General features: G+C 49.4%; 1 protein-coding gene across 4 annotated transcripts in view; it reads left to right on the top strand.

Annotated features, from left to right (window-relative positions):
- LCMT2 (leucine carboxyl methyltransferase 2) overlaps positions 1 to 16,472 on the top strand; it is a 164,290-nt gene that overhangs the window by 114,159 nt on the left and 33,659 nt on the right. For 2 of the 4 annotated variants that reach the window (XM_069640559.1, XM_069640560.1), the window contains exon 13: positions 14,335 to 14,470. The exons of the other annotated variants lie outside the window; for them this stretch is intronic. In XM_069640559.1, coding sequence (XP_069496660.1) covers positions 14,335 to 14,470 — 136 coding nt within the window. The remainder of the gene's footprint in view (positions 1 to 14,334; positions 14,471 to 16,472) is intronic. 4 annotated transcript variants of the gene reach the window in all.

Here is a 16,472-nt window from a genome sequence, read left to right as displayed (position 1 = left end):
CGGTCCTCGACGCGTTCGAGACTGTGTGCACCTGTGAGGTCTTCGAGGAAGACATCGACGTCTGAGGCGTTGAGGGCGTCGACAGGCTTTCTCGAGGCTCCGGCTCCGAGGAAATCGTCGAAGCCGTCGACGCTCAGGTCGTCGAGGGACACGCTCGGGGCTCCGGCTTCGAGGGCTGTGTCGACGCCGCCGATGCTGGAGGCGCTGCATCTGATGTCAACGCCGATCCTCTCGGCGCCGATGCCGGTTCTCTCGACGCCGGCACCGATTCGCTCGACGCCTTTCATGTCGGAGGTACCCCGTGGCACGGGAGAACCCCCTAGGAAGGCTCTGGTTAAGAGCAAGCACTCTCGGGTGCCTTCTTTTCGCCACCTGGAGTATATTTCAGAGGCGGATGAGGATTCTGATGGCCTGGTTCCTAGTCAGGTTCCAGATTAAATTGTCTCGGGCCATAGTCAGTTTGACGATTTGGGCAGTCACTGCATGATGCCAGTGGACTGGACACCTCTCCGGAGGTGGAGTTTTGTAGGCCTGAGCCTGGCTCTCATGCCGATTCCTCGTACCGGGGCCTTATGGCTAGGGTTTCTGAGTACTTGGGATGGTCTGCTCCCCCAGGGGAGTTTGTGCAGGATGATCTGACGGACATCCTTGATGTTGGTCCCCCAACTGACCCGGTACTGCCGTTCCATATGGCTTTACAGAGAAGGGTGGCGGCGGCTTGGACTGCTCCGGAGAGTCTCCTGGCGGTGGGCAGATCCTTGTCGCGAAAATACCGTCCAGCCAGTAGCGACCACTGCTACTTGACCAGGCACCCCACTCCGGAGAGTTTGGTGGTGCAGGCAGCCACGGCCCCGGCAAAGCAGGCGTCGTACCCTACCATCCCTCCTGATAGGGACGACAAACGTTTTGATGGCTGGGCGAAGAAAGTGTTTTCTTCTGGTGGTATGGTGCTTCAGGCGGCCAACTCCATTTGTGCCTTGTCTCATTTCACGCACACTCTGTGGAACTGTGTTGCGTTAGCGGCTGAACATATTCCCGAAGGGGACAAACGGGATGGTTTCCTTGCTATGGTGCAGGATGGTAAGGATGCCATGTGTGAGTCCGTTCAGTCGGGTTTGGACTTAGCTGAATGCGTCAGTAGGTCCATGGCGGCGAGCACCGTGATACGCAGGTTTGCGTGGTTGCGGAAGTCGGGGTTTGCTCCTGATGTGCAGTCCCGGCTCCTCAACATGCCCTTTGACGGTGAACACCTTTTTGGCAGCAAGGCTGACGAGAGCCTTGAGAGGTTGCAGACCTCAAAAGCTGCAGCGAAGTCGTTGGGCGCTGCAGTTCGCCAACCTCCGCCTTTTCGTCCTAGGGGACAGCAGTGGAGGGGTGGTTCCTTTCGCTATTACTCGTCCTTCAGTAAAGCGAGAGGAGCTGGCAGTCAAAGGGGCCTACGCAGGGGTACCAGAGGTGGACGACAGGGTACCCCTGGTGCCAAGGCCGCTCGGGCAGTTGCCTCTTTGCCCTCAGGTAACGCCGCAGCCGCTCCCACTCAGTCATGAGGCCATGTCCCATGGTTCGCCGGTTGGGGGAAGGCTGGCGCAGCATCTTGTAGAGTGGCAAGCCATTACTTCAGATGTGTGGGTTCTGGAGATCATAACCCACGGCTACTGTCTTCCTTTTCGGCACAGGCCTCGCGACAATCCACCGGGGAACCTCTCTTTGCAGGGTCCGGATCCGCTCCTTGCGCAGGAAATTCAAGCCCTGCTGGAGAAAGGCGCCATAGAACTGGTGCCTGTAGCGGAGAGGAATAAGGGATGGTATTCCCCTTATTTTTTGATTTCGAAGAAAGACGGGGGATTGAGACCCATCATGGACTTGCACGGTTTGAACAAACTCCTCAGGAAGGACAAGTTCAAGATGGTTACTCTCTCTCAAGTCCTCCAGGCCCTTCAGCTTCAGGACTGGTTGGTGTCTCTCGACCTCAAGGATGCTTGCTTCCATGTGTCGATCCATCCCAAGCACAAGAAGTACCTGAGGTTCGCGGTTGGCGACTCGCACTTTCAGTTTCGGGTCCTGCCGTTGGGATTGACCTCCGCCCCGAGGGTTTTCACCAAGCTCGTGGTGGTGGCAGCGCATCTCAGGCAAGGGGGGATTCACGTCTACCCCTACCTGGACGATTGGTTGATCAGGGGGAGCTCTCCCGAGCAAGTCCTGGATCATCTGTCCGTCACCTGCCACTCCCTTCTCAGGCTGGGCTCCTCCCTCAATTTAAAGAAGTCCCATTTGACGCCAACACAGCGGCTCCAGTACATCGGAGCAGTGCTCGACACTTCCTCCCCAGGTGAGGGCTCTTCACATTCAGCAGATGGTGCACAAGTTACAGCATGCCCAGACGCTCCCAGCGTTCGAGTTCTTGAGGTTGCTCGGCCTCATGGCATCCTGCATTCTTCTGGTGCCAGAGGCTCGCCTGCGGATGAGATCTTTGCAGTGGGCACTCAAGACGCAATGGTCGCAGTCCTCCGGCAAGATGTCGGACTCGGTTCAGGTGCCGCCCTCGGTCGCCTGGGACCTTCTGTGGTGGGCCGACAGTCAGCGGTCGTTGGTCTCCGTCGGAGTCCAGACTCCATATCAATCTGTTGGAGCTGAGGGCTGTCGGGCTAGCCCTGAAGGCTTTTCTGCCGACTGTGCGAGGAAAGAATGTCCTGATCCTGACGGACAACACAGTGGCCATGCACTACCTCAACAAAAAGGGGGGGCAGGGTCACTTCCTCTGTGCAGGGAGGCGATGCAGCTCGAGTTCTGGGCCATCCAGCAGGAAGTTTCGATCTCGGCAGTTCATCTGGCCGGAGACGAAAACGTGACAGCGGACGCTCTGAGCAGGCAGAGGCGATCTCTCACGAGTGGGAGTTGGCTCAGGAGATTCTCCTGGAGATCTTCGCCCTTTGGGGGACCCCTCAAGTGGATCTCTTCGCCTCCAGTGTCAACCGAAAGTGCAAAAGGTTTTGCTCGTGGGAATTTCCTCCAAAAGGAGCCTTAGGAGACGCGTTCGTGGTGGAGTGGTCATTCCCGCTGCTGTACGCGTTTCCTCCAGTCCCCGTCATCCCGCAAGTGCTGCGGAGGTTACGGAAGTTCGGTTCCCGGATGATCCTCATTGCTCCGGCGTGGGCTCGGAGGACGTGGTACCCGGACCTTCTCGACTTGTCCATCTGCCCTCCACGTCGTCTTCCCTACCGAGACGATCTGCTCTCACGGGAGGGGGGTCAGGTTCTCCATCCAGAGGTCAGATCCCTCAACCTTCACGCTTGGCTTCTGAAAGGTTGAGGTATAAGGATTGGGACCTCCCTGAAGACGTTATGGAGGTGTTGCTTTCGGCCCAAAGGCCAGCAACAAAGTCTCTGTACCGTTGCCGTAAGTTTTGCGACTGGTGCAGGGTTAAGAATGTGGATCCTTTTGCATGTGACATCCCCATGGTTCTGTCCTTTTTACTTTCTTTGGCCCACAGGGGCTTGCAAGTGGGTACCATTAAAGGTTACCTGGCGGCGCTGTCCATCTTTAAGCGCTCGTCTGAAGAGTGTTCTTACTTTAAAATCCCTTTAATTTCACAGTTTCTGAAAGGGCTCACTAATGTGTTCTCTCCGTCACCTTTCCTGGTGCCCAGTTGGGATTTAAACCTTGTTCTTAAGTTTCTTATGGGTGCTCCGTTTGAGCCTTTACATTCTTGCCCTTTGAGGCTGTTAACTCTGAAAACTGTGTTTTTAGTTGCGGTTACTTCCGCTCGCAGAGTGAGTGAGTTACAGGCACTTTCAGTTAAGCCACCCTTCATTGTATTTCTCAAGGACAGGGTTGTCCTACGAGTTCGTCCTTCTTTTCTTCCGAAGGTAGTGACAGAATTTCATTTGGCCCAGAAGGTTGTTCTTCCGGCATTCTATCCTCCTCCGCATCCTGGTAAGGAAGAGGAGAGGCTCTATAGGCTTGATCCTAGGAGAGCTTTAAGCTTTTATGTTTCACGCATGTCCCGGGTCAGAGGGGACGATCAACTCTTTATTGGTTACGCTGGAAAGCGTTTGGGGCAAGCTGTGACGAAACAGACTTTGTCTCGCTGGATTATTTTAGCCATCTCGGAGTGTTACCGCTTGGCGGGTAGGGACCCACCGGCTGGCTTGCGGGCCCATTCTACCAGGGGTGTGGCTGCATCTACTGCCCTGCAGAGGGGTGTTCCTATTCGCAACATCTGTGATGCAGCCACCTGGGCTTCAGTACATACATTTGTACGTCACTATTCCCTCGATTCCATCCGAGGACAGGATCTGGCCTTTGGCAAGGCGGTCCTTTGCTCTGCTATTTGATTGGCTATTCTAAATTTTGATTCTAAATTCTTTCCCTCCTCCTTGCTCTGGTACTGCTTTGGGAGTCTGTCATAGATATGGAATACTTCGGAGGACCCAATCCCCTCGAAGAACAAGTTACTTTCTTACCTGGTAACGTTCTTTCGATGGGATGGTCCGACGACGTATTCCAGATCGCTCCCGCCCTGCCTTCCTCGCTGCAGAATTTCTTTTGCGATTGCAGCTTACGTTCCGCAAGGCTTTGTGTCTGACTGGCAGTTGACTAATGTCACACGTTCTGGGGGAAAAAACTACAACTGAGGCTACGGGCGTCGTGCGTCCTACTTATCACATCGGATGACGTCGGAGGAGGTCCTCGACGACGGCGCATCGACGTCATCGACGCAGGACCCATCACATCGAAAGAACGTTACCAGGTAAGAAAGTAACTTGTTCTTTTCTATCAAGACACTTGGTGTGTTTGCACTCCCACAGCTCCAAAATTGCAAATTAATGATTTCAACATGATTGTGAGAAGCAATCAAACCTTTTATGGTCCACCATTAAACGCCATTGCCCCAGTGGTTCTCATGACAGGAGGTTTTCACTGGTGCATCCTCCTGTTGCCCCCAAAACTGGATCAATGTTACACGCCGATGGTGAGAACGACTTCTTTTTAATAATCTTGTAGGTATTTATGTGCCATAAATGAGAAATAAAAATAGAAATACATATACTGATTCTTTGGGTATTTGTTTTAATCCACATTTGCCTAAACCCGGTTCTAAACAACTTATCTTTTCTGTACCATATGTTCACCATAGTGTTTGTATCTGGGGAGCCAGACTGAATATTTTGTAAATAAATCATCTGATCGTGAAAAAACAAAACTAATCGCACACTTGACCACGAAAATATAAGTACCGGTGAAGTTGTAAGTTTATTCAAATTGAACATTACAATTCATAAAACTACATAATCTATTGTAACATATAAATAAAACAATTGCCATAAAATTTGAGAATACCATAAACATACTTTTTAATTGTTCTGTCTGAGCATCGAAAGTAATATATCGTAGTCGATAGCTTTTCATAAATATTCAACAGTGATGGCACCCATAGTTCTTTACTTTAAAGCAAACGCCAAAAAAACGTTTCTTCACAAAATATGTTTCAATATGGGAATCGAGTATTTCACACGTAAAGTTGCATATTGTGGGCACCAGAAGAGAAAAGACTCTGCCTTGTCAGGACAGAAAGGACAGCAGCCTTTTGATGCTCGCCCTTGCTTATTCTGCAGTGCAATATGATCATTTAATGGCAAAGGAGGTTTTAAAAAAAAAAAAAAGCAGTTTATGAGAATTAAGATTGTTGGGTCGTTATCCATCTCTACTTCCCTGGTTTTCACCAAATTCCAAGTAATTTGTTGGATTCTGAAGAGAGACTTGATCTTTCCATGAACTCTGCTGGTCTCCGCTGCTCTCTTCTGAAAGATTGCATCTTACCTGGACTTGACATTTGTCAATAAGTGTGTCCGTAATATGTCAATTTTTCTTCTAATCCAAAATTGATTTCAGGTTTTGCGGTTACTAGACACTTATTTCAAGAGCAGTAGTATCATTTCAGGGATTATGCTATTAAACTATTGCTCTACATTAAAAGGCCCACCTTCCAAAGTAGCTACGGTCTTGGGGAACAGTAGTCTGCTCAGCTGATGAAGCGGTTCTGCAGAATCTATTGTGCACAATGTGTTGCGTGGGTAACTTGCATCATGCAGTGTTGCAAATGCTCTAGAGCCAGGACCAAGCCAGACAACCTTGCACAAGCATGGTCTGCATGGCGGGCCTGTGTCGCAGGCCCTGCCACACATCTACCCCCCGGAGGTGAGGTGGGCTTCATTTGCTTGGTATTAGCCAGGGTCATTCAGACCTTGCCATGCTTAGCCTGAGGGGTTACCATGCCGAGGTTAAGATAAAAAAAGGGGCTGTCCAGAGAACATGACTGGGGTGCATTGCCACATTGAATCCACCCCCCACCCCTAAGTTCCTTATATTTCTTATTCTGATCACCAAATAACCAGAAACATATCCGCTCCCTCCACATAGTGGTGGTTTCACCAGAGCTCCTAGATTTCTTAGCATTTATGTTGTATGGAAAGTTACTCCACTTCGATTTCTCGGCACGTGATTTCTACACCTAAAGTCCACACTGCATAGTCTTTATCTTGGCATGTTCTTTGGCCAAAGCATGAATGTTGAAGTCCCTCCAATGACCAGTATTTCCTTAGTACCTGCAATGTCACCGGTGCATACAATGCCTTCCTGCAGGCGGCGCCTTACCCCCACTTGATCATCTGATTGTGAGAGGTTTAATTGGCAATCCTCTTGTGGAAAAGCGTACCCATCCTGTGTGACACATTACAAGTAATGCCTCTTACTGCTTTTTACATTCCAGTGTTGGACACCATTGCAATTTCAGACACAATGATGAGCCTCGTAGATTCTGAGTGCTTTTCTGGCCCATGATGACGTTGGCAGATTTATTTTTGAAAAATGCTGGTTGATCGTTTGTCTCAAGATCTGAAATCTTGTTGGATTGGAAAGTATCCACAAGTGGCAAGAAACATGGCATCTGCTGGAACCCGGCTGTCTTTACTAAATTGAGACAATTACTTTAGAGTCTTCCTTAACACAAGGAGGCCAGACGACAGACAATGCGCTGTGGGAGTAGCTCCGACTGGATGATGGACACCCCTCCCCAACCACCAGGGACACATTCAATAGAAATGAAGCCCATGCAAATGTTTTGGACACAAATTACAGGACCCCATTGCAACAGGTTTCCCTTATCATAGGTGTTTATTTTTTTAATGTTTTCAATATATAGCCAGTATGTTCTCACATTGACTGGACTTTTAGAAACCAAAATGAAAATGTCTAAAATTTGATCAGGCTCAATTGATTGCTGCTGTGTGAAAAATTTCCATTGTGCGATTTAGCATCAATCGTGCACAATAGGACAGGAATGACATTTAATACAACAAACTAAATCTGCACCCCCATGTGCAATGTAGGTGTTCCGGACCCCGATCAGCTGCTGTTCATCCTGCAGTGTATGGAGTCAACACAACCAAGAAGCATAGATTGGTGAACCTCGGAGTTCTTTTAATTAAGATGAAGATTGTATTGTTGTGTCTAAGTAAGAACTCCTCAGTGTGCAACAAATGCACCAAAGTGTTTTGTGTTGGAATCAGCCTAAGTAGACGGCGAGGGAAGTTGCCAGCCAACAATCAAGGCGCTGTGACTTTTGCATAGGTTTACCAGAGTAAACGGCTGCTGTTTCTACACCTAATGATCACCGCACCTCCTCTACCAGAAACTGTGAAGTCTCTGGGTTTCATATGATGTAAAACTATTGTCATGTAATACTAATTTCTGATGTTTGTTAATCTGCTTTGAATCACATGCTATGCTGTGCATAGGTCCGACATCCAGTGGTCACTGCGGAGTATTGCATTTTGTTTTTCGTAGTCGAAAAGGGGACGTCGACAAGGCGTGTCTGTAACACTATCCCTATAGTGACGTGCGTTGTACCCACAATCCCTCACGCGTCGAGGTCCCTCAGATTGTTTTTTTCCGCCCAGCTACTGGTCGCCTTTACGCGGAGCTCCTCGAGAGACATTGCAGATTTCATCTCCTCGACCTTTGGTCGTTTTTCCTATATTAATATAGACATATCGATCCCCCCCCTCGACGCTGTTGTGAAGCTGTCTCTGCCGAGCAAGATCTTCGACGGAGGGGACGAGCGGAGGAGATCCTTCGGCGTTGCCGAACACGTGGCCTGGCCTCGCAGGCCAAATACAGTAGGGAGAGTGGGGGTCGTTGGACATCTCTAGTTCTTTTCTGAGAATGCCTTTCCTTTTCCCCTTCCTTTCCCTTGGGGTGGTTATCACGATTTATTGCCTCGGCTATGGAGAGGACACCCTTTAGGTTTTGCCCGCTTTGCAAGGGCAAGTTTACTTGGAAGGACAAGCATTCACGGTGTAACCGCTGCTTGCCCCTCGATCACAAAGAGGAAGGTTGCACGGCTTGTCGGCTTCTTAAGCTGAAAACTCTAAAAGACCATAGGGTCAAGAGGTGGGCGGCCTACGCTATGTCGAAGGCCGACGCTCCACCCACCGTCGCTACCTCCGACAGTGACGAGGAACGTGATACCACGACCTCCGCTACGGAAGTCGAAAACCCCCCTAGAGAGCGCACACGCGCTTCGTCGTCTGTCCCCGGCCCCGACGGGCTCGGCTCACGCCCTGCTTATGGGGATGAACACCCCGGCGTCATTGACGCACACAAGACCACACATAAGCACACAACCCATGGCTCTTCTTCGTCGAAGGCGAAGAGAGCATCAGCGCCCAAGGAGACGCAGGTTTCACCGGCGGCCTCCTCGGACCGTTCGGGTTCGAAGCCCCTCTCGCAACCGCAGCCGCGACCAGCGACTGGGCTTTCGGCAAATAAGGGCGCCGCCCCCAAATCATCGGCCGGCGCGCATCAGCAGAAAGCGCATGCCGCCGTAGAGCGATCGACACCCATAACGTTGAAACCACAGCCCTCTGCAAACGAGTCGCTGAGAGCTTGGCGAGGATCGTGGTAGCCGACGCCCACAAGCGTACGCCGAAAGACTCGTTGAGCGCTACGCAAATGTCGAAAGACAGTCCCTGTCTTTTCGGCGTGTCTCCTTCAGTCGAAGGGATTCCCAACACACCTGAAGGCTTTTCGGAGGGCGACGGGACACTTTCCTCGACGTTGTGGGAGAGGTCGAGCCGTTTTCAGCTACAAGACACCAATTTTCCCCCGCTAGACCGCTCAGGGGTACCCCATGAAACCATGGAAAGGCTCCATCTCTGCCTGGAAAGAATGAAGAGGTTTATGAATACCCAGAACCCTCCCACTCCCAAGAGAATAAGAGAAGGGCCTCAGGAGGACCCCAGGGGCAAAATTCCAAGACTAGTCAATCCCCACCAGGACACAGCCTCAGACTTCCATAGTCTGTAAGACCTCACTGGGGAAGAACATTATTTTGAGGAAGAGGATGATTTTATGGACGAGGAAGAGGGACGGAACCAGGAGGAAGGTCTGGAAGACAGCCCAGACTTGGTAGGAGAAGGCTTCGGAGAAAATCCAGAAGAAGGACCTTCTCACCCCTGGCAATCCCCATCAATATATGCCGACACTGATGTCCTGAACCTAAATCCTCCTGACAATTCACCTATTAGAAACACGTCTCCCATTGACGATCAGCCCACATTTAATGCCCTGTTGCGCAGAGCAGCAGCACACTTCGAACTGGGCACTGGGGAGCTCTCCCCTGAATTAGACTTTGTGGAAAGAGTAATTAAGGAGAAACCCCCGGTCAGTCAGACCATTCCCCTCCTCGCTTCGGTGAAGAGAAGAATCATCCCTTCGCTGTCCACACCCGCACTAATCAGAGGGGTCAATCCTAGAATTGAAAAACTTTTCACTCCTTCACCCTCAGACCCGCTGTACATCAGGGGACATTCCATTCCGGATTCCCTGGTAGTAACCAACACAAGAAAGAGGGCAGGGGTACCACTTTCCACCAGTGAGGCACCACCTGACAAGGAGGGCAAGCGGTTATATGCCCTTGCAAAAAGAGTTACATCCTCGGCTGCCTTTTCGGCAAGAATTGCAAAAAACAATTCTTTGCTCGCTAGCTATGCGGATGCGCAGTGGGCCAAACTGCGCAAAGACGCCGAAGAAGCGCCGGAACCATTACGTACACGCCTGCTTACAACTATTGGCGAAGGAACCCAGGTCAACCAGAGTATTGTAAAGAGCTCTCTGGATGCGGCAGAAACTGCGGGACGTTCCCTAGTTCAGGGAATAATCCTAAAACGCCACGTATGGCTGCGCAACTCAGGGTTCAAACCGGAGACACAGGCGTCTTTAATAAATAAACCTGTTGAAGACTCAAACCTCTTCGGGAAAGCGGTGGATGAGGCTCTGGAGATGGCTAAAAAAGAGTTCGATACTATCAAAACTCTTGACCAAATCTCTAAGGCGCGGCTATGGCAACAAACGCTTTTTTCGTGGCCAACGCCAACAACAAAACCAGCAGCAACAGTACCCTGCCACCAATTTCCAGACCAATAGTGGCCAGTACAGCCAAAGAGGACAGCGCCGGGGCAATGGAAGAGGGCGGGGGTCCACCCCCAGAGGCTCCCAAGATTCGCGTCCCCTCCCATGCAACACCGGTCGGGGGCCGGATAACATCCTTTCTTCCAGCATGGGAGGGTATAACGTCAGACCGCTGGGTACTTTCCACCGTAGCCCACGGATACTGCATCGAATTCAACAGTTCCCCAACATACAAACCTCCGAGGGGACGACGCATGTCACCGGAACATCTTGCCATCCTTCTACAAGAAATACAACAACTGCTGGAAAAAGGAGCCATAGAGGTCGTGCCTCTATCTCAGGTAACGGAAGGTATTTATTCAGTGTACTTCCTTGTACCCAAAAAGGATCTAACCATGCGCCCTGTATTAGATCTGCGCCCAGCGAACAAGTTCATCAAACCCCAAAAGTTTCGTATGGTGACCTTACAGGAAGTGATCCCACTGCTATCACAGGGAGATTACATGACAACATTGGACATGAAAGATGCATACTTTCATATTTTAATGTTGCCAGCGCACAGAAAATACCTCCGGTTCACGATAGAGGGCAAACACTACCAGTTCAGAGTGCTACCCTTCGGCATAGCATCAGCACCGAGGGTATTCACGAAGGTGCTGGCAGTGGCAGCGGCCCACCTGTGCAGGTTGTCCATCCCAGTTTACCCTTACCTCGACGACTGGCTCATAACAGGGGATTCTTACGAAACATGCTTCTCCAATACCCAAAAGACTGTAGACCTTTTGTTCCAGTTGGGCTTCTCCATCAACGAAAAGAAGTCCAGCCTAGACCCCAGCCAAATCAAACAATTCCTAGGGGCTCTAATTCAAACAAAGGACGGCCTCGTCTTCCCCTCCAAAGAGAGGGTCCAAAACATGCTGTTTCAGATCCCTCAATATGTGACCGGTCGAGAGGTGACGGTACGCAAAGCAATGCGCTTGCTAGGCATGATGGCGTCGTGTATTTATTTGGTACCTCACGCGCGCCTGCGCATGCGCCCAATGCAAGAGTGGCTCAACAGCCAGTGGTGTCAGGCCAGCGGACTATGGGACGATCTAGTGGTGGTCTCGCAGGCCTTAGTTCTCTCGCTACGGTGGTGGACAAAGGAAAACCTGGAAAAAGGGAAACCCTTTGCCACACCCGCGGCGGAAGCCACTCTAACCACAGACGCATCCCTCACAGGATGGGGGGCTCACCTATCCCATCAGACTGCTCACGGAGAGTGGACTCCGAACGTAGCATCCAAACACATCAATCTTCTGGAGCTACTAGCGGTGTTCAAGGCGCTAAAAGCCTTCCAGGGACACCTACAAGGCAGGACAGTGATGGTCCTTACAGACAGCACCACAGCCATGTATTACATCAACAAGCAGGGGGGAACCCACTCTCCAGGACTGTCCAAACTGGCCCAAAACATATGGAAGTGGGCTCTCAAACAGAATATGTTCCTTCTGTCACAACATGTACCAGGGGAACTCAATCTGCTGGCAGACAAACTCAGCAGGGATTTCCCCCTGCCCGAAGAGTACGAATGGCGACTGCACGAAGACATCGTCTTCGACGTCTTCACGCAATGGGGATTCCCAGAAATAGACCTGTTCGCAACCCTGGAGAACTCACAATGCCAAAGTTACGCCTCCAGGTACCCCCAGAACCAATCCAAGGGGAACGGTCTGTCGATTCAATGGTCAGGGAAATTTGTTTACGCTTTTTCCCCCGACTCCCCTTCTCAACAAGGTGGTGAACAAGATGCACCAGGAACAAGTAACCATGATACTGGTGGCCCCAATGTGGGCCCGACAGCCATGGTTCGCTCACTTGATGGAGATGTCTCTATCTCCCCCAGTGAAACTCCCCTGCCCGTACAACATGCTGTCACAAGACAGGGGCAGGACTCTGCATCCATGCCCCCAGAACATGAATTTAGCAGCCTGGCTCCTGAAATCATAGAATTTGGACATCTACAGCTCCCGCAGAGATGCATGGACATCCTCAGGGAAGCCAGAAAACCTAACACTCGCCACTGCTATTCTAGCAAATGGAAGAGATTTGTCATCTTGTGCAGAGGAAAGAGCATCAACCCAATTGACTGCTCTCCCACACATATTGTTCTATACCTGACCCATTTATTGGATTCAGGTCTAGTGTTCAATTCCATTAAAGTCCACCTAGCGGCACTTTCTGCATACACCACTTCCCAACTCAAAGTGTCGTGGTGGAAGATCCCTGTTATAAAGGCCTTCATGGAGGGAGTAAAGAGAATACAGCCCCCGATAGCTGACCCAGTTCCCGGATGGGACCTTAACGTGGTACTTACCAGACTCATGGGCTCACCATTTGAACCCATGCACAAAGCATCTCTTAAAGACCTCACTCTTAAGACTGCTTTTCTAATAGCTATCGCCTCCATCAGGAGAGTAAGTGAACTACAGGCTCTTTCTGTTCTAGACCCCTTTGTTACAGTTCACAGAGATAAAGTGGTTCTACGCACTCACCCAAGGTTTGCTCCGAAATTCATCTCAAAATTCCACGTAAACCAGTCTATAGAACTACCAGCGTTCTTTCAAAATTCTTCCAACTTGGGAGAAAGGACTCTGCACACACTAGATGTCCGCAGAGCGGTCATGTTCTACATGGAAAGAACCAGACCACTGAGAAAGACTAATCAGTTCTTCGTCTCGGTGGCAGCAGGAAGAGAAGGGGATGCAGTTTCAAAGTCCACTATTTCTAGATGGATTGTTCAATGCATCACTCTCTGCTATACTGTTGCTAAGAGAGAACTGCCCTTTAGGCCAAGAGCACATTCTACTCGAGGCACGGGGGCGTCCATAGCATTCATTGCAAATGTTCCCCTTGAGTCCATCTGCAAAGCGGCTACCTGGAGTTCTGTGCACACCTTTACAAAACACTACTGTTTAGATGCACACTCTAGATCTGACTCCCAGGTGGGACAGGCAGTATTAAGACATCTTTTCTCTACTGTTCCTTCTCATAACCCACCGCCAACTCCGGGTACTGCTCGCTAGTCTATGCACAGCATGTGATTCTAAGCAGATTAACAAACATCAGAAGACAATGCATTACTTACCGTAAAAGCATTTCTGATGGTTGTATCTGCTTAGATTCACATGCGCCCACCCTTCCTCCCCGCTCGGATGGAAGGAACATAGACATCCTTTTTCTATATTTCTCTCTTTTCTGTACTCACTCACGTCTAGAAGGCTCCCTCAGGGCAGAAAAATACAAACAGAGGGACCTAGACACGTGAGGGATTGTGGGTACAACGCACGTCACTATAGGGATAGTGTTACAGACACGCCTTGTCGACGTCCCCTTTTCGACTACGAAAAACAAAATGCAATACTCCGCAGTGACCACTGGATGTCGGACCTATGCACAGCATAGCATGTGAATCTAAGCAGATACAACCATCAGAAATGCTTTTACGGTAAGTAATGCATTATCATATTTGTCTGCTTACCCAGTGCCTGACTTACTGAGACACAAAAAGAAAGTTTCAGTAATTGCTGTATTCTAGTCCTCACTTTTTATTCCCTATTTTTATTTATTAAGTGTTGCTATTACATACTGGGGTCTGCCTTTTGTCACTTGCTGTGCCCATCTGTCTCTCATTACCTCTACCCTGTGTCTTCCCCCTTCCTATTGTCTTGTTTACATCCAATTCATTTTCCCCTTTTCTGTTCATTCATTCAGTCTCCTCTTCATGCCCTGACTTCTAACCCTGCCCTATTTTCTCCCATATCTGCTTTATCTAGTCCTCATACATGACCTCTATCTCTATCGCTCTCTCTCTCTCTCTCTCAGATACTCTCATACAGCCCATGTGCATGACGGAAGACTCTTGCTTGTCGGAGGCGTTTGGATTCAGGCGTCTTCAGTCCCGGGTGTGACTGTGATTGACTTGAGCACAGGACACTCCTCAGAGTATGAAATAAGCACGGTGAGTTTGTGACCCAGTATGTATCTACTCTAGAAGTATAGTTTATTGATGGGTCAGAAATTGTTCAGTTAAATGTCTTTTGAGAAAAAGGGGCTTATCTGTCTCTGAACTGGAATGACATTTTGGGACTGGCCTAAATCAAAGTCGCAGGATGGGTCACGTAATAGTCAGCAGGCTTTCTCTCAACGGGATACCGCGTTTCCTAGCTTCGGTGAACATAACAAAGTCGCAAGATTATAGTGCCCAGCCCTTCTTTTTCACATGCCTCAGGTTCCTTGCCGTGCAGCGGCCATGGATGAATCCTGGCGGCTCTGGGTTTTCCAGTCCGTTGAGCAGTGGTGGAATCCTATTGGCTATCACTTTGGACAGAATGTTCACATTTACATTAATTAGTGATAGCGGGCCTTACAATCCACACTGCAATGCTAGCACAATGTCTGCTGTCTCAATAGTCTCTAGAAATTCTCCCCAGTTTTCTCAGGCATGTTAGTAGTACAGGAAGATCCCCTTTCTTTCCATGTTACATTATGACAGGTGGTCACACCCCCTGTTTCCGGTCTTAGTCCCGCCCCCTTTTGATAGGCTCTGATACAAACTTAATATCAATTTGATCTAAAAATTATATAAACAATGTTTGATATCGAATTCATATCAAATGTATATTTTTTAGGGAAATGTGGATACATTTTATATAAAATCTATATAAAGATGGGTGCAGCGGGCGATGATGTTGCTTGGTCGAGTGCTGAGAGCTAAGTGAGCTCTGAGACTGGGACTGTGAATCTAGGGTTTTGCAGTGTGACGGGGTGATGACGTCAGAGGGGTTCCACCCGTAATAGGAAGCAGATATACATTTTATACCATTTTGATTAACCCCTCAAAGTTTTTGATAGCAATTTTATTGAACCCCAATATTTTGTATATATATTTTAAGAATCCAGAGAATGTTTGATATACATTTTGATCTAAAGGGAGGCCCTAAGGCTAGGGGGAGGGGCTGTAGCATTTGTGGTAGGCCTGAGAAACGCAGGCGCTATTTCAGCTTTCCAGGTCTATTCTGACAACAAAGATTATGAGCAGCTACAGCTACGATGAGGGAGAAAACACCCCCCTGGAAGCCCGTGGGGTTATGACGATAGCCATATTTCTTTTTTTTATAAATCTTTTTTATTTGGTTTTGTTAAACAGAGAACAAAAAAGGAAAAAGTAGCACAACAACATGAGTACACAAGGACATTAGGAGACCTGTCATCAACGTCACAATAAATAGCAGTACATAACATGGTTTACGACGGGGGTGGGGGGGCAGAGAGTCTGCACCGCCCATCCGGCAGATGCGATGGTCGTCTCGGGTGTCACTTGTTCTTGGCCTTGGTGTTTTAAAGTTCACATTTCCCCTATATTTTCTGGAACTTATGGGGGGATCCCCTTGCAGTATAGATTTGCCTCTCAAGGGAGGCACATCTGTCCATTTCATTGGACCATCTGTCCATGCTTATCCTGTCTCCCAAGCCCCATGTGGCTGCCGTTAGTCTCTTTCCCGCTCCAAGTGCTATTTCCAGAAATATTCTTTCGTGTTTATTAAGGTCAGTTTCGCCTCCTATACCCAGCAGGATAAGTTTGGGGTCTCTCGGGATTGTGGTGCCAAGTATTCTGGAGAGGCGGAGTAAACGTGCAGTCCAAAATTCCTGCAGCACCCCACATTCCCACAACATGTGGTAGAAAGTGCCCTCCTCCCTTTTGCATTGGCTGCATTCCGTGTCGCCATCCTCTCCCCAACTGGCCATTTGTTTTCTGGAATAGTAGGACCTGTGTAGGATTCAGAGCTGTATAAGCCGGAGTTTGGCATCGATACCTATTTCCCTCAGGGACATCAGGGCTTCCACCCACTCTTCCGCCTCCAGTGGCCCCAGGTCCTGTTCCCATTTGACGATAGCCATATTTCTGATTGTTTTACGGTGTATGATGGGATGGGAGGTGCTCAGGATTTAAATCCTGAAGA

The sequence above is a fragment of the Ambystoma mexicanum genome, chromosome 7q (assembly GCF_040938575.1).
Source record: "Ambystoma mexicanum isolate Mex_15411 chromosome 7q, UKY_AmexF1_1, whole genome shotgun sequence".
Classification (NCBI taxonomy): Eukaryota; Metazoa; Chordata; class Amphibia; order Caudata; family Ambystomatidae; genus Ambystoma; species Ambystoma mexicanum.
This window is presented reverse-complemented; position numbering and strand designations above follow the sequence as displayed.